Source organism: Ictalurus furcatus, chromosome 3 (genome assembly GCF_023375685.1).
Source record: "Ictalurus furcatus strain D&B chromosome 3, Billie_1.0, whole genome shotgun sequence".
Lineage (NCBI taxonomy): Eukaryota > Metazoa > Chordata > Actinopteri > Siluriformes > Ictaluridae > Ictalurus > Ictalurus furcatus.
Genome location: NC_071257.1, coordinates 15,105,179 through 15,126,989, shown reverse-complemented (window position 1 = coordinate 15,126,989; position 21,811 = coordinate 15,105,179). Strand labels below are relative to the sequence as shown.

General features: G+C 41.2%; 1 protein-coding gene across 2 annotated transcripts in view; it reads right to left on the bottom strand.

The window, feature by feature from the left end:
* Nucleotides 1–21,706, bottom strand: part of eif2ak3 (eukaryotic translation initiation factor 2-alpha kinase 3) — a 36,865-nt gene extending 15,159 nt beyond the window's left edge. The window contains exons 1-2 of one of the 2 annotated variants that reach the window (XM_053620961.1): nucleotides 20,417–21,706; nucleotides 4,390–4,519 (exon numbers count right to left, since the gene is read on the bottom strand). In XM_053620961.1, coding sequence (XP_053476936.1) covers nucleotides 4,390–4,519; nucleotides 20,417–20,658 — 372 coding nt within the window. In that variant the 5' untranslated portion in view covers nucleotides 20,659–21,706. The remainder of the gene's footprint in view (nucleotides 1–4,389; nucleotides 4,520–20,416) is intronic. The other variant, XM_053620962.1, reaches the window with a different exon arrangement.
* Nucleotides 21,707–21,811: the final 105 nt, after the last annotated feature.

Below are 21,811 nucleotides of genomic sequence, written 5' to 3'. Positions count from 1 at the left end.
CACACTTGCTCCTGAATTGGCAGGAAAAAACATGTAATATTTTTGAAACAGGAAATTGGAAACGAGGAAATTTAAACTTCATCACTTTTAGGAGCTGCACTTCCTGCAGTAAACCTTAAATCTGAGATAGTTGCTGGGTGCAATCAATCCATCCATTTCCTGTACCGCTTATCCAACAAAGGGTCGTGGGAGAGCCTGGAGTCTGTCCCAGGGGACTCGGGACACAAGGCAGAGGACACCCTGGAAAAACTTGCTAGATTTGTCGTTGGGCACTTTTTTTTGCAAAAAAAAAAAGTTGCTAAAGGATTCTGAAAAGTCGCTAAGTTGGCAGTATTGGTCTGCACTGACAGCTAGATAAAAGGCAGCTAAGCTCCGCCTCTCCCCAGCAAAAAGAAAATACAGAGGGAGAGGGAACGCGGGGTTTTTCATTTATGCACATTCTATTTGAAAAGCAATAAAATACACACAGTACCCAAATTATACCCGGTCTGGGTTTTTTTTTTCTTCTTGTAAACAATTTGTGCCCCCCTTCCGATCTCTACAAGCCCCCCTCGTTGAGAACCACTGCACTAAAACATTAATCATTCTAAATGTAAATAACTGAACCTTAATAATGACAGTGACTCTAACTCTTAGCACCACATAACAAAGCGAAAGCTGTGCAACAAAATGAACCACGGCCAACATCAGCTCTCTGGTCAAGCCTTCACTGGTGTGACTCTCAAGGGGGCGTGTCTGCAGCACAGGGCCTTTTTTTCCACATGCCATTGTTAGCTAGTTGTGCTGTTAAGGTCACGTTGCTCTCGGTAGCCCTGCATGAGTTTGTGAATTGTGTGTTCTCTGCAACCGAAACGTGTCTCACATGTGCAGCTACAAAATTTCCCAATTGCTGTGGTGATTTCTTTAGCCCTGATCGAATCATCAAGGAAAAGCTACCTGAATGCAGCTGTGTGCCTCCTTTGTGTTTTCATCTCCTCTGACCAACTTGGCATAGATGAATGGACACGCATGTGGTATTAGCAGTGATTTAACGTTTCAGGACATTTCTTGGCTTGTAGCATCATAAATTATCGGGAAGCCAAAGTGCCAAGACCAGACTTAAATATTTGGGGGAAATCTACCAGTTCCTTCTTGCTGATGAATGCAGCCATTGCTGCTTTTCCCCCCAAAGTTAATATATTAGTTTAGCTTCTGAAAAACTGCATTCTTGGGAGATGTGGCTTTTTTTTTAATTCCCTGTAGCCTATCCTGATTCAAGATGAAGTGGAAACTACTTTTCATTGGTTGGTGGGGTGGGGTTCAGGGGTTTGAGTGTGTGGGCTTGTTTAGGTTTAAATGTTTATTACATCTTACAAAAAATAAACTATATTTTATTATTAGTATAGCCTACTTTATTATGCAGATTGTTGAATGTATACTATATGGCCAAAAGCAATGGTCATCATATGTGCTTGTTGAACCTCGAGATTTAGCCCCTAGACCCTTTGCTTTTATAATAACCTCTCTTCTGAGAAGGCGTTCCACTAGATTTTGGCACGCGGCTGTGGGGATTTGCTCATTCAGCCACAAGAGCATTAGTGAGGTCAGGCACTGATGTTGGGTGAGGAGGTCTGGGGTGCAGTCGGTGTTCCAGTTCATCCCAAAAGTGTTCAGTGGGGTTGAGGTCAGGGCTTGCTGCAGGACACTCGAGTTCTTCCACTCCAACCTTGGCAAAACCATGTCTTCATGGAGCTTGCTTTGTGCACAAGGACATTTTCATGCTGGAACAGGTTTGGGCCTCTTAATTCCAGTGAAGGGAAATTGCTACAGCATACAAAAGACATCGTACACAACTGTGAGCTTCCAATTTTGTAGAAACAGTTTGGGGGAAGAACCACCTATGAGCGTGATGGTCAGGTGTCTAGGAACTTTTGGTCATATGGTGTAGTTTTAGATACACAGACGTATCAAACGATATGATATGGCATTTCGTTACATCCTAATACTACTACTACTACTACTACTAATAATAATAATAATAATAATAATAATGTTATTAAAACAAAAGTAGTGTAAAATAATTTCCATTTAATCAATTATTTTCTACCAATCAACAGGATAACACTAATATATAATAGTGATAATAAATCCTTGGGATATTACAATTAAGCAATTCCCAAATGAAAAAGAATAATAATAATTGAAAGGATAATGGCCAGAATGTGTGCACATTAGGGTGGGTGTGCATGCGTATGCAGGGTGGATGACATCATCCCACACATAAGGCATTATCTCATCCTAAAATCCTCTCAGCATGACTCACACCACAAGGCAGTGGCATTCCTCCATCTACCTACCCCAACCCCCCGCCCCCCTTGCTCGCTCTTCACTTGTCTCCCCGTCTTCTCTCTCTCTATCTCTCTCTCTCTGCCCCATCACTTCTCCTGCTCTCTCTTATTGTGACAGCATGATTGTGCAGACAGTTCTGTTTACTGCTCGTCTCTCCTGATGCCACGGCGTGCTATAGGTGAGTGCTCCGTGCCTGCACCATGGAGAGGGCCAATCAGATGGGGACAGGCTGCTCTAATCACTGAGCAGACTGCCTCAGCCAATCAGAGTGGCTGCTTGTGTGATACCCAGGGGGGAAAGAGGTGGGGGAAGAAGCTTAGAGCCAATGGTAGTGCTCTTTCCACAGCAGCCAGGCATTTGAGGTTACCGCCAAAGCAGTCAGTGTGAAAGTGTGTGTGAGAGAGAGAGACAGAGAAAATGATATGAACTCCAAGGAGAGCTCACACAAATATACCGACCTAGCAAAAAAATATTTCCAAATGCACAAGTAACATGTATGAACAGCTGTGTAAACACATTTTTATGAACACCAAGGGCACACACAAAACAAAGCTCCCAGCAGAACAAACTGTTAAGTCACACAGGTTGTCTGGCCTATGATTTGGAGCATGCATGCTCCGTGTGTGTGTGTGTGTGTGTGTGTGTGTGTGTGTGTGTGTGTGTGTACGGATATCTGTCATAGTGCAAGCCTGCCTAAAAGGATCTTCCCCCAAGCTATATCTCAATCTCTAGTGAATACTATTCTGCATGTGTATATACACCAGTGTCAGACCCAAACTCTGGGCCAATCATGTATCTGTTGGGTTACAAGCATCCCACACACAAAACATGCAGATAAACAGTTTAACAATGCCTTTGCCTTTTGTACCGAGAGCTTTATTATAGGCTTTTTATTTTTGCATAAAGACACAAACATGGTGTTATTTTAAAAAGAAAAATGTATAATCATTGATGTGGGGAAGTTATGTTCCTTACATAAGGAGTCAGAATACACCATCACTGATATCTTCTTATATTTTAATCATTAAAAACTGACTGAAAATGAGACATGGAAACATTTGACAACTTTAAAGACAAAAAAACAGTGTTACACACCTTTTTATTTATAAAATAACAACAAATTTTTTGTAGCCATTAAATGAAGTATCAAGGAACAGTTTTTTTTCCCCCTCATGCAAAACTACAGTGACTACGTTTACATGGACAGCAGTAATCTAATTATTGACCTTACTCTGAGTAAGACAATATTGTGCGTCGCTTTTAGAATATTCCTTTCATATTCCCATTTTACATGTTCTAGAACATAGTCCGATTAACAGCACACGTCATTACGTCACCGCGCCACGCCATCCGACGTTCCCTCCAGAATTTCACGTATCAACATACAGTTCGTTTTCGTTATGGTGCCATATACAGTTTTGGGTGTTTTTATTTAATTTTTTTTTACGAACGCTTTAAGTGCAGTTAATTATTTGTCATGCTGTACATGCTAATAGACAACTGCTTGAAGCCGTGGCCTGCGTCCCAAACCACGTACTTACCGTCTATATAGTAGCCGAGATACATGTATTTTTCCCCACTACAGGCCTATAGTAGGCAAGTATGCGGTTTGGGATGCAGCCGAACTCCTTTGTTCGCCGTAAAACGTTGAGAACTGCGTGCATGATCGTGTCCTGTCGCAAAATGCGGTGAAAACTCACACGACGTTAATAGTGTGATTAAGGTGTTTACATGTCTGTAATACATGTCCATAATGCGAGTAAAATAGGAGTACTCCACCTGTCTTAATTCGATTAGAGCTTAATTCGAGTATGACCTTAACTAGATTAAGGTAAGGAAAAATTGCTGTTTACATGGTAGTTCCTTAATCAAAGTATGGTCTTAATCGGGTTAAGAGTGGATTATTGTTGTCCATGTAAACGCAGCTAGTGATGCATATGGTATTCGCGATAAGATACTTTTGTCACATCTCCCACCCCTAAGTACAGTTATGTGGTATGCGCAAAAATATATGCAATTCAAGTAATGGTTCACACGTTTAGTTTCCTTGTTTGCTCGTACCTCTGGTTTGCTGAAGCTGGATGACAGCAAGCAGCCAGAGCCCACGTCCAAGTCCCACTGCTTGCGCCCGTGATTCAGAGGATCCAGAGCCGAAATCTGCCCATCCAGTGTGCTGATGATCACCAAGCTTCTGTCAGAGATTTTAAATAAATACATACATAAATAAATAACCAAAACACTTCATCTCCAGATTTGTGACAACACAGCAGTATAATAAAGAACGATCCTTTTTGGTGATTGTTACGATTTTAAAATGACAGACATTGTAAAATCAATGACCGTTGTAATCGGATTTAAAAGCAAACCAGTCTCATTCGTTTCACTTTGATACGCCCTACTTAGTTCACCAAAATAATTGTCTGACATTTCTACAGTTCACATTTTAATGAACTAGTTCAAATATTTTAATAACGGTAATTACGAGTCACCAAACAAACACATTTTCGGGGGGAAGAGGGAGAGAGAAAAAAAGTGTAATTCACAATAACACCACATTACTCTTCTTTTTTTTTTTTTTCTTCCTTTCAGTCATGTAGATTCAGTTTCCGGTGACTAAATGAAAAAGATAGTGTGTAATGTTCACTACCTCATGGAGAAACTTCAGGATGACAAACACACAAATGAATCGTCTAGAAAACTAAATATTTGATTCACCTGATACAGCACCCTCAACTGATTTCAAATGTGTTAAAAGTGACTGAAACAACTGTTTATAATTGTGGAAATGGAGTGAATAGAAAATCTTCATTAGGGCACACCTCTTTGAGGAAAGAGGGAGGAAGGAGGAGGACGGAGAGATGTGAAATCCACTCTGACAGAGTTACACTTTACACTGTGCATCGGCGCTGATGGAGTCCGAAGGTAAGGGCACCTCGGTCCCCATGAATTCTCTTCATGACTGCAGGCTAAGACTGTTTGTTTTACTTCCTCCTCCAATGGGATTCAGGAGTGTAAAACGCTTCAGCTCATCACTCCTGATTGGCTGGTAGAACCCTCCAAAAATATTTGGACTGATTGGTTGTTGCTAAGCAGTGGGTGTTGGTGGGATGAATGAAGATGCTGCACTGGCTACACCCCTTTGTGATTGAGTATCACAGAGTTTCTCAGCGAGACAGAGAGAGAAAGAGAGAGAGAGAGAGAGAGGGGCAGACACAGAGAGAGAGAGGGAGAGAGAGGGAGGCATAGAGACAGAGAGGCAGAGAGAGAGAGGGTGAGAGAGGGAGGCATAGAGAGAGAGAGGTAGAGAGAGGCAGAGAGAGAGGGAAAGAGAGGCAGAGAGAAAGAGAGAGAGAGAGGGAGAGGCAGAGAGAGAGAGAGAGAGAGAGAGAGAGAGAGAGAGAGTGTTCCTTATCTGGATGAGCTCAAAAGGTTTTGATTAAATCATTTCCCTCACAAAATTATTTAACATCATCCTAACATTTTGTCCATTAAACTGTGATAGTAGACTTTTAAAAATAATAAAAGAGAAAAAAAAGAAAAAGGGAAAGGAAAGGGGAAAAATGAAAAAGGGAAAGGGAAAAGGAAAGGGAAGCCTTAGAGAACTGGATAATGGTTGATTTTTGTGAAGAATGAAGGTAAAGCAAGAAAAGAAGTACAGATCAGCACCTTGCCTGCTACCTATTGCCTTTTTTTTTTTTTATAAACGTGAATTTGTTCTTGTGACATTCTACTAACTTTTTAAAACCAATGCTTAAGTTTTAAGACAAAAACCCCAGCTTATTCCACTGCACACTATTAAGTCATGATGAAAAACACTGTACCTAAATGAGGACATAATCTTGTGTCTTCACACAATTTAAACGATCACAGTATTTGCTCTTTGCCTTCTGATCCTCGAGTACGCATCCCTCTAATTACCACAGCTCTTCTCAAACCCAAAACACACGCGAGAGGACCCCCCCCCCACACACACACACACCTGACAAAAAGAGACCTTACCAAAGCAAAAATACAGATGCCCAAACTAACACAGTATCTGAGGTATTTAGACCAATCACAGATGTGCTCTCTAGCTCAACACCCAATCACAACTCGGCTGCGTAGCAGGATGGCCAATCAGAATGCCGTGTCATGAAAAAGATCAGCCAATGAGCAGAGAACACTCACTGTAACCATGCAACAGTAAGCGGCAACCGCCGTCCCACTGCGAGCTGTCAAGTACCCCCCCCACACACACTCACAGGAGAATGAAAATCCAGCGGCAGTGTGAGCACGTGGGGAAGTTGTGGATGTGAAGCCACACCCCTGCAGAGAAGCAGCACAGTTCAAAACACCAGAGAGAGCTGAAGTGGGTGCAAAAAAAATTTTGGGGCACAGAAACCTGAAGAAACCCTAAAGACCTAAAGGAATCAAAGCACACACACACACACACACACACACACACACACACACACACACACAATATTACACACATGTGAAGCAATGCAGCACAAACACAAAACCGTGTTTGAGGTGTTGCGTGCATACATCAACTAGTCAAACAGGTCCTTTGCATCTATACACTATATACACAACCAAGGTGTGTCTTTAGTGCATCACATGTTTCAGAGTAAGAACTAAGGTTTATTCAGGATCTGACAAAGTTTAAAAATAAAAATGTAAGAAAAAAATGAAATACGTCAAGCAATTTATTCAGATAAAACTAAACGCTAAAGAGCATTCAATAACGCTGCTGGAGGAGTCTGATTACGTTAAGAGCTTAGCTGTCAAACTTGATTTTGTGAAGGAATGGGTTTTGTGCTCATCAAGTTTTACTGCATGTATTGATTAGGATGTGCAGCTGATAAAAGTGTCCACGGAGTCTCTCATTGAAGTTCATGTCACGTACAGCCATACAACCACACCCAAACTGAGAGCTATCACCATCTGCAGCACACACAAACACACACCCACCTCATTAAACTGACCATGTGGTCATCAGCACTCGGGGACACACAATCAAATATACCAACAGCATTTTTCTCTCTTCCACATTACCACCAAATGATCACCATGGCGATACAAAGTTTTATTCCTGTGGTACAACAATGAGTCACAAAAGAAACTTTTAAGCCAAACGCCCTCAATAATACCCTCATCTATCTAACCCTGATCATAATCATAATCATCATCACATCATTTCACTCATCCCTGCTTCGTCTCTCCTGTATTCATTCTCTCTCTCCCTCTCTCTCTCTCCCCATCTCAGAACTCACAGGCGCTGAAATCAAAACTCCATGGCATGCCGCTCTGCTCCTCTCATTGGTTAAGGACTGGCCTTGATCTGGGCAGCTGATTTGTTGTTGCTAAGCAGTAAGAAACCAAAACGAAGACAAGAGCGCTGGGTCCTAGTGCTCGGGCTCTCCGTCACGATGTCTTTTTCACTGGTTTTAAAAAGATCTGCCTGACACTCTCTCCCCCGTTTTTCATCCCCTTCTCCCCACCTTTCTCATGCTCTCCACCCACTGCAGCACTGCAGCAGGGCGGGTCCTCTGCAAAGTCTCAAGTAGTCGTTCTGAAAACCATCAATAAACAAATAAGGGAACTTTGAAACAAGTAATAAATTCAGTCTGTCGAGCCTCTTCTCTCGCTCTCAAAGCTCGTAAGGACTCGTAAGGATTCAAACTAACTTGTCGAGTAATCAGTGAGGAACGTCTGCACAGTGCAAGCTCACATAACTTCAGCAGAATTGACATGCTTTTAAACTGCTTTTAAACCTTTTCTGTAACCCAGGGACGGTTTAGGCGGTACAGGCACATATTAACATCTTTGTCGCGTCTAAAGCACTCTTCCAACTTGATAAAATGTTTCACTTTCAATGCAGTGAGAACGAGAATGGTGAGAACAATACTTGTGTAGATTTCCTAAAGTTATGAATGTTGCCCTGGTCAGTGTGCAAAACAAACCCACTGGCTTCGAAACTACTGGCTGCTAAACCTGTGCTGCTCATTCAACATATAACTCAAGGGTTCTCAAACACTCAGCCAGGGACTCCTTCAATTTTAATTGTAGAAAAGAAAAACAACAAAAAACATCAACACACAACAACTGCACAGACTCCCTCAGCACAAATGTATTTTATGAACAATGCCAGACAATTTGAATATTAGGCTCTCTAAATATGCACAATAACATTGGTACTGGAGCCATGGAGCTTCAGTTGTTGTTCGTTTAAAGTTGACCTTATTGATAGGGTTTGGTTATTTTTGAGCTATGATTTCCATCATTATAATAATACATTACATAATAATAATAATAATAATAATAATTCACAGACCTCCCTGGCTATCCTTCAGAGACTTTAAAGAAGTTTAAGGAACCTCCACTTGTTTCAGAGACAGAGACGTGTACTTGTCAGGTATGAAAAAACATTTTGCTAAATCATATTAAACTATGGTACTGTGGCATGCTGTCATTCAAGATGTGATGTGTGCAATTTTACTAACACACCTGCAATATCATATCCTACAGCTTCACAATCACTTTATTCACACAACAGACATACAAAACAATAAAAAAAAAAATGCACATGGACACGGCGGTCTCCTTTTCCTGCGCCTCTCTCTCCCTCTCTCTCTCTCTCTCTCTCTCTCTCTCTACCCAACTCAAATTCTGAGCACTTTCTCCTTCCATCCTTCTAATTGGCTAACAAGTTTCCAAGCTCGAGGCTTCTGGTTGGCTGTTGCTAAGCAGTAGGCAGCTGGAGCTAGACGTCTGCCATGGTTTGTGCCAGGCAGGCAGAAGAGAGAGCTGTAACAGCGTGTGTGTGTGTGTGTGTGTGTCAGTCAGATAGGGCACCTCAAGTGTTACTTCTACAAAAGGTCTCCCAGGAATCGCCACTAGCCCAAAAATACACTCAATCAGGTCAAAGCTGAGCTACATACTTGGATTGCACGCACGCACACACACACACGTTCAAGTAAACAAACAAACAAAAAAGTCAATACGATTAATTATTTACTTACAGTTACAACTCAATGTTATGGGAATTATGTTTTCATCCATAACCAAGTGCACCTCAAAACATACCTCAAATACATTTTGGGCCAAAATCTCACACCAATATCATCTGATACATCATGGAAAGACATTTCTTACTAGCAGTTTCTTCTGGGACCCGCTAAGAAAGAAAGAAAAAAAAAATTTCATATTACAGTAGATTCGTTTCTGCTACTCACATAAACATACAATGCCCGGTGTTTGATTTGGCACCTCTAGGCTTCACTCTCTGTCTCACACAGAGGGTCACAAGTTCTGGTGCATTTTCTAGCAAAGCCTGAACAAAGAAAAGGAACGGGGTGAAAGCAAAGCTCAGGTGCTCAAAACCCTACATGTTGGTACCAGTGTGGTGCATGTTCTGTAGTAACGCAGTACTAGTGGGCAGCGTATGCACAAAAATCCCTCTCATACAATCTCACTGTTCTATATACAGCACAGTCGCTAATGATTAACCGAGAGGTGATTATTAACCAGGTCCTGACGTTCAAATTCATTTACTTTCTCTGGGCTTTACTCGTTTTAGAGAGAGCCACTCAAACGTTCTCTTCTAGACACCAGACGAGAATCGACCGTAATCCGTATAGCTATGGCTAGTGAAAACATAAACTGTGCTTAAATAAAATATTATATGCATGTAGTCTGATCGAGCAGCACTGCCAGAGTTGTTGTTCATCCCTGTTGAGGCTCACACAAGGGAAATTAGTGGTCTTTCCTTCCCTTCCACTACTCTCCATATGACTGCTCTGTGTGCCGCTGCTCTCTCTAATCCATAACCAGCATCTCGGAGACATTCAACGCAAAGCCGAGCTCTACTATATTTGCATTCGTGGTATAGTACATGTATGTGCAAGTCTCCCGGGTTTCTGGGTTAGACTCCCGCTTGCCAGTCAGCCAGGCTGTGCATTGCTGAAATGGTCCCAGGAGAACACCATCCCCCCAGTTAAGCTGTTCCATGTCTCGGGAAAGGCCTGCGGGTGTTGATTCTTAGGAACCGAGCACAATAGGCTGGCTACTGGCCTCATGATAGAGTGTTAACAACACAGACTGTTTAGCATTTATTATACACATATGCACCACTAATAAAATAAGCATTCAGATTAGCGTTTAATCGTACTTTATTGCATTTGGATGTGATACTGGGAGGGGAAACCGCAATACAGGAGCGAACATGGGATACACACAGATGTGAATGTCATTTTTAATGTGTGATAATCTGAGCTGCAGGTGTGTTGGGGACCAATACAGTAGGATAAATGCACAGCTCAGTGAACTCTTGAGGAATTTGTGTAAACGTGTGTCACATACAATGCCACCACTAGCTTAAGTAGCTTACCCCCCAAAAAAACCCAAAAAATAAACAAACACTTGACATGCAGTGCAGTTTTGTTCTCCATGATATGTACATTCACCTGGCTGTATCAGCATTAAGGGTGAAGGACATGACGAAAATATAATATGATTTAAGTGTGAATTTGGATATCAAATTAGTCAGTTTCAGTCCGTTTATATACATATATTTTTTACTAAAAATTTTAAAATCACAATGTGTAAGATATCTCATAAATGTGTTTATTATGGCATAATTTATCACAATATCGATCAATCATACAGGCCTATTGGTATGTCTTTACTTGGGCTGGTGATGTGACACATTTCATATCTATGATACACAATATAGATTTGCTAACAAACTGCTAGGGGGAAACAAACAAACACACACACACACACACACACACACACAGCTGCCTTTTTCGACATATTTGGACAAGCAAGCATTTGCTCATCTATGAAACAGTGTCTATTAATGAAGCTGATATACTTGAAGAAAACCACAAGGAAAATGAGCTTTTTCAATTATTTATTCAACAGAAATATCAGTAGATCTGGTATTCTGTGGAAAAATTAAGTACACCCGTGGTCTCAGAAGCTAGTATGGGCTTGCTGGAATTTTTGACCACTCTTCCATGCAATATTCTTTCAGTTGCAGGGTGTTTGAGGGTTTTCTTGCATGTACTGTCCGTTTAAAATTCCCCCACAACATTTAAATGGGATTCAAATCCGGGCTTTGACTAGGCCATTCCATACCCCTCTTTCTTCTTTTTGAGCTATTCCTTGGTGGATTTGCTAGTGTGCTTAGGATCTTTATCCTGCTGAATGGTCCACTTTCGGTTCAGATAACCTCACATTATCTTCAAGCACTCTTTGATATGAGGCAGAACTCATATTTAAAATCAATGAATACAAGCTGTCCAGTCCCTGAGGCAGTGAAGCAACCCAAAACCATAACATTTCCACCACCGTGCTTCACAGGTGGTATGAGGTGCTTCTCCTGAAAAGCTGTCTTTGGTCTGTGCCAAACATGTATGTTGTTACTGTGGACAAACAACTCTATCTTTGATTCGTCAGTCCAGAGCACATTATTCCAAAAGGTCTGGTCTTTGCCTATATGCTCATTCGCAAACTGTAATCTTGCAAAGGTTTTTTCCTGGCACGCCTCGCATGCAGGTCAAAATTTGTGCAATCTCTTTCTGCTTGTAGATGCATGCACTTTGATGATGAAATTTTGGGGTTCTTGGAGACTTCTTTCTGCTCTTGGGCTGAATTTGCTGAGACGGCCAGTCCTGGACAAATACGCAGTCGTTTGAAATCTGTGCCATTTGTAGATGATCTTCTTTAAAGTGGAATGACGAATTTCAAATCATTTGGAGATCTTTTTGAATCCCTTGCCAGACTCGTAGGCATTCACAACCTTTTTTCTGAAGGCCTTACAGAACTCTTTAGATCTTGGCATGATGGCACCACACACCTCAGTAACAAAGGGAACACCAGACACTAGATATGAGAGGGGTTTAAATAAGACCGGTTCCACCTGCACTCCCTAAGCAGGTTCTAATGACGGGCACCCAGTCTTGAACACCCGATTCTAATTTTATGGATTTGAAGGTGTGACAAATATAGGGGTGTACTTATTTTTTCCCAATAATTTGATCTGTTTTTCATAGGGATGCACTGAAATTTTCGAACATTTTCGGTTTTTGGCTGAAAGAGAAAAAAGGCCACAAACATGAGCCGAAAATATATGCAGTCATGTTGGCCCCGCCTTTTTCACTTTTGATCTAGCCGACGGTTATCACGGCACTACCTGGCAAAGGGCAATCATATCAGCGGTTCGGAAATACTTTCCAAAAAGTTTCTGGTAAGGACATCAATTTTGCCATCTGCAGTGTTTGTTCAGCAGAAATTTCAAGAGGGGGCACGGTGCCAAAGCACAATTCCTCAAAAGGTTTGACACACCACCTGAAAACACGGCATCCTGTTCAATATACAGAGTACAGCAAAACAACAACAACAAAATAGAGACCCTCTGCCATTCTGGGTTTTGCTTGTTGCTTTCATTAATGATTGTGTAGTATATTTAAACTTTATGTATTTGCAAGATGCTAGTCTGGAGCTACTAAGTTCATTACTCGACTGTTTTCCATATCGTAATAGTTAACTTTACATTATTTGGATAATTGGACAAAACAAATCTGTTAAATTTGATTGTTACAGAACTGAATGAAGGATAATATATTTAATATTGATTTTTGTGTTCATTTAAATTGTGAAAATTAATACAAAATGTAAATTTTTTGTGTCATTTGATAGAGTGCAGCATCTTTATTAATAGGTACTGTTTCAAAGAGGATCAAATGTTTGCTTATCAAAGTATGTCAGAAAACAACAAACAATTTCCCTGTGGTGTATAATTTTTTTTTTTTTTTTAAATGTAATATGATACATATACATATATACACATATGTATACACACACACCTGTGCAAAATGTTTATGCAAAAAGCTGTAGAGCGAAGATGCCTTCAAACATAATAAGATTAAATGTTTCTCCATTAAAAGAAATACTATAAAGAGCAGTAAACAGTAATAAATGAATCAAAGGCAATATTTGTTGTGATGACCCTTTGCTTTAAAAACAAAACTGTAGTCTCAGGCAGAATTTGTGCTGTTTTGTAAGGAAATGAGCTGTAAGTTTTATTGAGCATTTTGCAGAACCAGACACGGTTCTTCTGGAGACTTTGACTGTCGCACTCGCTTCTTATTTTTTCAGCAAAACCCAACAGCATTTATTGCGTTTTTTGCCTGAAAAGTGTCTCTTACCACTTAATCTTCTGCTTTCTTTACTGACATTCAAACATTTCTCTGTAACATTTCATTTTGTGCTGGAAAACTAGTGTTTGGGAATCTAAAATGTTTTTGTTCTGACTCGATAATGTAGAAATTAAAAAATAAAAATCTATAACAAAGTTTGTACTAAAAAAACAGGGTGCCTAAAACTTTTGCACAGTACTGTGTATGTGTGAGATATATATATATAAATAAAAACAAACAAAAAAATTATATATACACAAACAGCAAAAAAAAGAAAGGCCCCTTTTTCAGGAGAATGTAATATAAAGATAATTTTGTAAAATCCAAATAAGCTTTACAGATGTTTATTGGAAAGCGTTTAAACGATGTTTTTCATGCTTGTTCAATGAACCATAAACTATTACTGCACATGCACCTGTGTTACAGTCCTTAAGACACTAACAGTTTACAGGTGGTAGGCAGTTAAGGTCATAGTTACAATAACTTAGCACACTAAAGAGACCTTTCTACTGACTCTGAAAAACACCAGAAGAAAGATGTCTAGGGTTCCTGCTCACCTGCGTGAACATGCCATAGGCCTGCTGCAGGGAGGCATGAGGACTGCAGATGTGGCCAGAGCAATAAACTCCAATGTCTGTAATGTAAGACGCCTAAGACAGTGCTACAGGGAGACAGGAAGGACAGCTGATTGTCCTTGCAGTGGAAAATTACATGTACCCATGTGTCCCCCCCCAGATGTGATCGAGAACTTGCAAATGCCTTAGTGGAAGAGTGGAGTAACATCTCACAGCATGAACTGACAAATCTGGTGCAGTCCATGAGAATGAGATGCACTGTAGTACTTAAAGCAGCTGGAGGACACACCAGATACTGACTGTTCCTTTTAATATTGACCCCTCTTTGTTCAGGGACTCATTATTCCATTTCTGTTCAATAAATGTCTGTGAAACTTGTTCAGTTTATCTCTCAGTTGTTGAATGTTTTTATGTTAGCACAAATATTTACACACGTTAAGAAATTGATAACACTAATCGATAAAATCGATAATAATTGATTATGAAAATCATTGTCAATGAATCACATTGTGTGTTTGACATCATGTGCCATCGACTGGCCAGTCTGCCTGACTAAACTTATCACATGTGCAAGTTCATTTTTACTTTTTTCCTTGCGTATCCTAGCTTGTTATAAAGCTGTGCTCAGGGTGTATGATCAACCATGACAGGGCCTTGGTCAGGGGCCCAGCAGTGAAAGCTCAGTGGCACTAGGGATTGAACTGATGCCCTTCTCTTTGAATTCGAGCATTATTGAAAGGACAAAAGCAAACTTAAGCATGCTCTTTGGAAACAAGTAGTCCTTTATCCCTGCTCCTACCACCCGCAGATCCCCACCATACAGTTGTTTTATGAGCTGCCGATTCAGTGTTACAGAGAGGGAAGATCCATCCTGTAAACATGTAAGTATGGCTTTGAAGATCAGCAGCAAGAGGCTCTACACATTCATAGATCACATGGCTAGACACTGGGAAAAAAAAAAAAAAAATGTATATACAGTGCCCCCAACTAATATTGGCACCTTTGGTAAATATGAGTCTTTTGATATTTTATTCAAAGACTTCACAACAATACTCTGATTTCATGGATATCAAACAACTTCAAACACAACACAGATTTTTCCAAAAAAAAATCTGTTAAATAAGTGTGCCACAATTATTGCCACCCACATGAATTCATATGATAAAAATATATTTGAAGTATATTCCCATTTATATTTGCTTTTTTTTGTTGTTTTTTTTTTTTGACTTCCTGTTTCACAGGGGTATAAATATGAGGTAGCACATAGGCCAAATTCCCTTACTCATTCATAACAATGGGTAAGATGTGCGGCAAAAGGTTGTGCAAAAAATGTGCGGCAAAAAAAATCATTTACTCTCATCCAAAAACAAACAGTTTGCCAGACACTACTGGAACTTCAAATGGGGTCGGGTTGTATGGTCAGATGAAACCAAAATAGAGCTTTCTGGCAATAAACACCAGAGGTGGTTTTGGCACACACAGAGAGGTAGCCATATAGAAAAGTACCTCACGCCCACGGTTAAATATGGTGGTGGATCTTTAATGTTTTGGGGCTGTTTTTCTGTTAGGACCTGGACATTTTGTTAGGATACATGGCATCATGGACTGTATTAAATATCAACAGATATTAAATGAAAATCTGACTGTCTCTGCCAGAAAGCTTAAAATGGTCAGTGGTTGGATCTTCCAGAAAGAACAATGGTCCAAAACATACATCAAAATCAACACGAAAATGGTTTACTGACCATAAAATCAACGTCCTGCCATGACCATCCCAGTTTCACGACTTGAAACCCACAGAAAACCTGTGTGGTGAACTGAAGAGGAGAGTCCACCAGCATGGACCTGGAAATTTGAAGGATCTGGAGAGATTCTGTATGGAGGAATGGTCTCAGATCCCTTGCCATTCTCCAACCTCATCAGGCATTAGAGGAGAAAACTCAGAGCTGTCATCTTGGTAAAGGGAGGTAGCACAAAGTATTGACTAAAAGGGTGCCAATAATTGTGGCACACATATTTAACATAAGCTATTTTTTTGGATAAACCTGTGTTTTGTTTGCAATTTTTTTGATATCCCATGAAATCAGAATATTTTTGTGAATTTTTTTTTTAACAAAAGATCAAAAGGTTCCACAATAAAGACAAATTTTCACAGCTTTCTTTGCTCATATTTACCAAGGGCACTGTAGACTAGTTCTTAACAGCTTAATATAAACGTAAGGACATGATACAGTAAATATAAGTAAATGAAGTTCTAGATGACGAATTAAAAGCTTGTGCTGTCTGAACAAAATCACACATTGAGCACCTTTATTAAAGTAAACTGCACGCAGTAACTGATGAAATGTTTTTTATTCTCTTTTCACTGGTCTTGGCTGACAGATCAGCTCTAACCTAGAAGTGACAATGTGAAAATATGAAAGTGTGAAAGTCTATTCTTCATTCAAACTAATTCTGACCTGGGTTTATAGTGCCAAACACTGTAACAATGATAGAAGCTTGTTTCCAACACGTAAGAAAAATACGGCAACTTTATTATACAAACTTTTTAACTTGCAATTGTGAGTTACTGTGACTTCAGTTTAACAGGCTATCCCCCAACTCTACCCAACACCACAGACTAACTATCCTGTTCAGCCTGAGACATTCAACCAGAGTGGCCAGTTCACACGGAAAACCTCAGGTAGATTATAGTACTCATTCACACACTACTGGCTTTTGCTGTGGTTTGACTACTGGAAATAATTGTTTTCGTTTTAAAACGCATAACTTATTCTACAATTACGCCTGTCGTCAACACTACTCTGGCGTTTTTGAACCTCGAAAACGGAGACTTTTGGAAACACAGACAACCCTGTTTTAGTTTGAAAACTCCGGTCTCGCGTTTCAGTGTAAACAGACCAAAACGAAGACTTTTGAAAATGAAGGTGTGGCTCCGCCCACATTCGCCCCCTGATTGGTTCTTCTGGATTCATTGCGTGTCCTTCCCTGATTCGTCAAGCCCCTACCATATGACCATTACGCTACCTTGATCGTATACACAACACGGAGACTGAAGCGCAAGCTTAGCAGGCTTTGTATTATAAATTCCGTATTTTATAATACTGCAGCTGCCTACATGCGCAAGAGGTGAGCTATGATTAGAGCAATTGGCAACAAATCTCATTTCGAGCGGCGTAAACCCTACATGGAACGCCGTTTTTTTGTGCCTGTTGGTGACTAGCAACCAACTTCCTGTTTACACGTGTATGTGCATGCCCAGTGTGCATGAACGGTTATGTGACATGTGTCGTGTAGTGTGGACGGAGATCGTTTCTGAAACACAGCGGATACGCCAGTGTGGACGAGGATCGTTTTCATTTTAAAACCAAAAAGCACTAGTGTAAACAGTGCCTGAGTCGCAAATAACTTAGTGCGATAATTATTTGTGAGCTAAAACCTCACAACTGTGTAATATGGAGTACAGCTGTGAAATGTAAAGTGATGGGGAGCACTTAATGGTAAGGACACTTGCTTTGCACCTCCAGGGTTGGGGGTCCAATTCCTGTCCCTGCCCTGTGTGCGTGGCGTTTGCATGTTCTCCCCGTGCTTCGGGGGTGTCCTCCAGGTACAATCAGCGTTGTAGGCTGATCGGCATCTCTAAATTGAATGGGTGTGTGAGTGCGTGTGTGATTGTGCCCTGCAATGGCTTTGCACCCGGTCCAGGGAGTCCCCCACCTTGTGCCCCGAGTACCCTGGGATAGGCTCCCCACATAGGACAAATGGCACAGAAAATGGATGGATGGACAATTGTCTGATACTGACTCTCAATAGTGAGGGGGAAAAAAATAAATAAATAAAAATCACAGCTGCATGAAAATCTTACACAATCTTAAGTTGCAACCGCTATGTAAAAAGGATCAAGAGATAAACCTCCGTAATATATTCTCATACGTGGTGGAAAAGATTTTCCATAAACAATTCATAAAGATATAGTGGAAAACTAAGCCCTCTAAAACAGACTTTCGCTCACCACTGTACAGTTACACTGCCTTTTGCACTTTCTGGATAACTGCTTAGGAAAAGAAAAGCAATTATTTTTTATTAAGTCAAAAACAAATGCTATTTGTAACTGCCTGAAGACTTCATCACCTTCATGATTTATTACCCCTAACTGTGGCCTCGGGTTTAACAAAACACAAACCATTCCACTTGAATAGTCTGCTCTGCCTGCTGCATTTTGATGAAGTTAACACCACACCCTCAATCTGCTTCAGAGGACAGTAACTGTGTCAAACTGAACCAAACCAAGAGTCCCTGCTGGAAAAAAGAAACAACAACAACAACAACAATAGAAACCATCATAGAATTTGTAATGGTTTTAATGGAAACTGAAATTGTCCCTGGTTATTTGTTACCTTCCATCGGTGGCATGTTATGTCTAGTGGATACCATTACGGACCAATAGTGGTAATGGTTTTAATGGAAACTGTAATGGTCCCTGGTAAATTGTTGCCTTCTATAGGTGGCATGTTATGTCTAGTGGATAACCATTAAGGACCAATAGCGCTAATGGTTTTAATGGAAACTGTAATGGCCCCTGGTAAACTGTTGCCTTCTATCAGTGGCATGTTATGTCTAGTGGATACCATTAAGAACCAATACCGGTAATGGTTTTAGTGGAAACTGTAATGGTCCCTGGTAAACTGTTGCCTTCTATCGGTGGCATGTTATGTCTAGTGGATACCATTAAGGACCAATAGCGCTAATGGATCTAATTCATTAGAAGTTCTGTGATGTTTTATATGTTCTTCCCAGCAGCGTGAACGGAAACACAACTAGGGGAAGTAAAAGAGATAAGGAGAAGTGACATGGCGCTGTTCTCTGGGTTTATAGTTGGACTGAAGGAGTGAAACACGAGTGAACTGAAGGAGCGCATGAACAGGTGCACAAGTTACATTAAGCTCAATGACGACACCAGAACAAACGGAATGAACGATTCAGCTCGGGTCAACAGACCCACTCAGTCTTGGTCTGTCAAGACGAACAGCTTTAGGAAGTGCTGAGACAGGATGCGTTTGAGGAGTCCTCAGGACAGTGCGGGTTTAGGAGGCGCCACACCCGCCTCACTGCGCGCTTTAACTCCAGCACCGCAATCCGGAGCAAACTTCCGCTTCAGTCACGTGTTACACACACCTCACTCACACAGACTCCGGGATTTCACTCGTGTCCACGAATATACACCGCTGTGCGATACGATTTGTTTTTACATGCATGAAAAAGTTGTTCAAGTGGACGAACAACAACAATAAAAAAAATAATAATATTTTAAAAAAAACACAACATAGCTCCTGTTCCTCGGTTCGTTTCTGTACACTCTCACTGCAGGGTTCTTACTAGCATCCTAATTCACCCGGTATCTCTATTCAAACACACACACTGTCGTGTGGACTCTACACAGGACCCTGGGATTCCCCCAGAACAACACAAACACAGTTAAGAGTGTGAAATTATATCCAACACGCAACAGTAAACAAGAGACTATTCAGTTAAAGCAAAGTAAATGTTTCTAACAACGGGGGAACACACTTTTTTTTCCTTTCAGATAATGTCTCGTCTCGCCTTTCAAAAACAATACAAATTCATTTCTGTTTCAGGGAGCTGACTTTGAACTGAATATAAAACTGACTTTTACATGATTTTCCTCTAACGCATGTGAAGTAACCCTGACCTGATTGGGAGCTTCATGCTGCCTGTAAACAGGACATCCAGATAAAGAGTTCATCCACAAAACAATAGTCATGTACAGCACTGTAAAGTCTGGTTCAACCGGTTTATAACCGCCAGTATATAACTAAACCCAGCTATGCTCTCCAGCAGCTGAATAATTTACTTTAGTGGTTAATACACTAGTTTAGTGAGGTGTACGAGGCAGGGGGAGGGGGGAGAACCCAAATCCCAGCAGCGGTTCCGACACGATAACGGCGTTATTTTATCAGCGAACCAAAAAAAAAGAGAGAGAAAACAGGCGAAGGAAGTCGGTGTGTCGACCTGAATATTATTCTATAAAGGTGCTGAGTGAACTTGTAGTGGTAGTGTTTGTGGTAATGGGGTGTAGAGAGTGTTTTGGCGCTGAGGACGCTGCGGTAACGGTCATGAGGAGAGACTGAGCTAATGTGAGCTAACGTTACCTCAGCTTCTGTCGCTCCGCGCGCTCGCTAACAAACTTCCGGGAAGTTGAACAGTGTTGCTGGTCGTCACCACTATTCATTCCCAGATTGAAGATTAAAGCTGACTGGAGTTGAGTAGAGAGATGGGGTGAGGGACCGGGTTCGGTATGGTTCTTACCTGCCGTGTTGGTGGAAGTTTGTGTCGCTGTCTCCGGCAGGTTCCTCGCCGTCTCCAGCCGAGCTGCTCTCGTCGTCCTCCACCGTGGCGTCCCCGATGCTGCTCTCCATCACCGTGTCTGCTGTCTCCAGCTCTGTCCGGGACAGAGAGTTCAACTGCACAGTCGTCACACTCACAGCTCTCAGCATCAACAACAGCACAAGGGATATGCCCACATTGCCAAAGCGAAGCCCCCTTTCCATTGGGACAAGTGACACATCAGTACACAAGCAATCCCATAACCGAAAATGTGAAATCAAATTTTAAAATAAATAATAAAACACTCTAAAATAGCTTTGCGCGGTTTACAAAGCAAAACAACCACATTTAAACGTTTTCCAGCAACTATCTGTTCCCGTTTCTTGGCGTAAACAGACAAGTCGCCGAGGCACCATGTTATTGGCGTTCTACCTGCAGTCGGCGGTGCCTTAGTAACGCCCCGCCCACTCCGTCTCCACACCCCGATTGGACACGCAAAATGGGCTGCTGCGCGTAAAGCTGAACTCTGCGCTCCGATAGCTGCGCGTGTACGTCAATCCGCACCAGCGTGTCCACTAAGCAGAATCTGATTGGGTGACACAAGTGTCAGTCTGCAAAAACATCCGCCCACCCAAACAGACAATATGATTGGCTGCTGTGCTGTCAGTCAAACCTGCAGACGAGTCCCGGACCAGAGCAGAACAGAGAAAACGGTGAGGCGGCGGTGGCGTGTCCGTTATTTAAAGAAAGGAATATGATTGGACCAGAGGGAAAATTAATGCGTTTACATTCGCCGTGAAAGACACACAGGAGAAGCTGGTTGTATCTACACTCTGTCAATCAAAACAGGGGGCGGGTCTAAAGCGGATGAGATGAAAAGTACGCGGATGGAAAGAGCGACGTGGCCACTTGTTTACTGACAGAAGTTTGACATTTCCTTTTCCGGCTCTTCGAAACATAAAAGTTCATGAACGCTCTGTGAGCCTAATGAGGTTTAAACACTAACCAAACGCGTTTTTAAAAAGCTTTGTCCTATATTAAACTACACAGGTACATCGTACCTTAATGAAACTAGCTACACTTTACTTAACATTGGGATTTCGGAACAAATCGGCACCGCGATACTTCAGTTATTTAAGAAGCGAGGAAGTAAAACGGTGTAATTAATAAGCTATAACGGGAACTTTTATGCAAACGTGTCTTTAAAAATGACAGCACCTTAGAGTAAATGCTGCGTTTAAACCAGATTTGCCATTAACACACATAACTTGTGCTGCCCTCTTGTGGCCATTTGACGGAATAATTAAACATCATAAGCAACAATCTCGTGACTAACTATGAACAATATCTGCATTTAAACAAAAAACAACACACGCT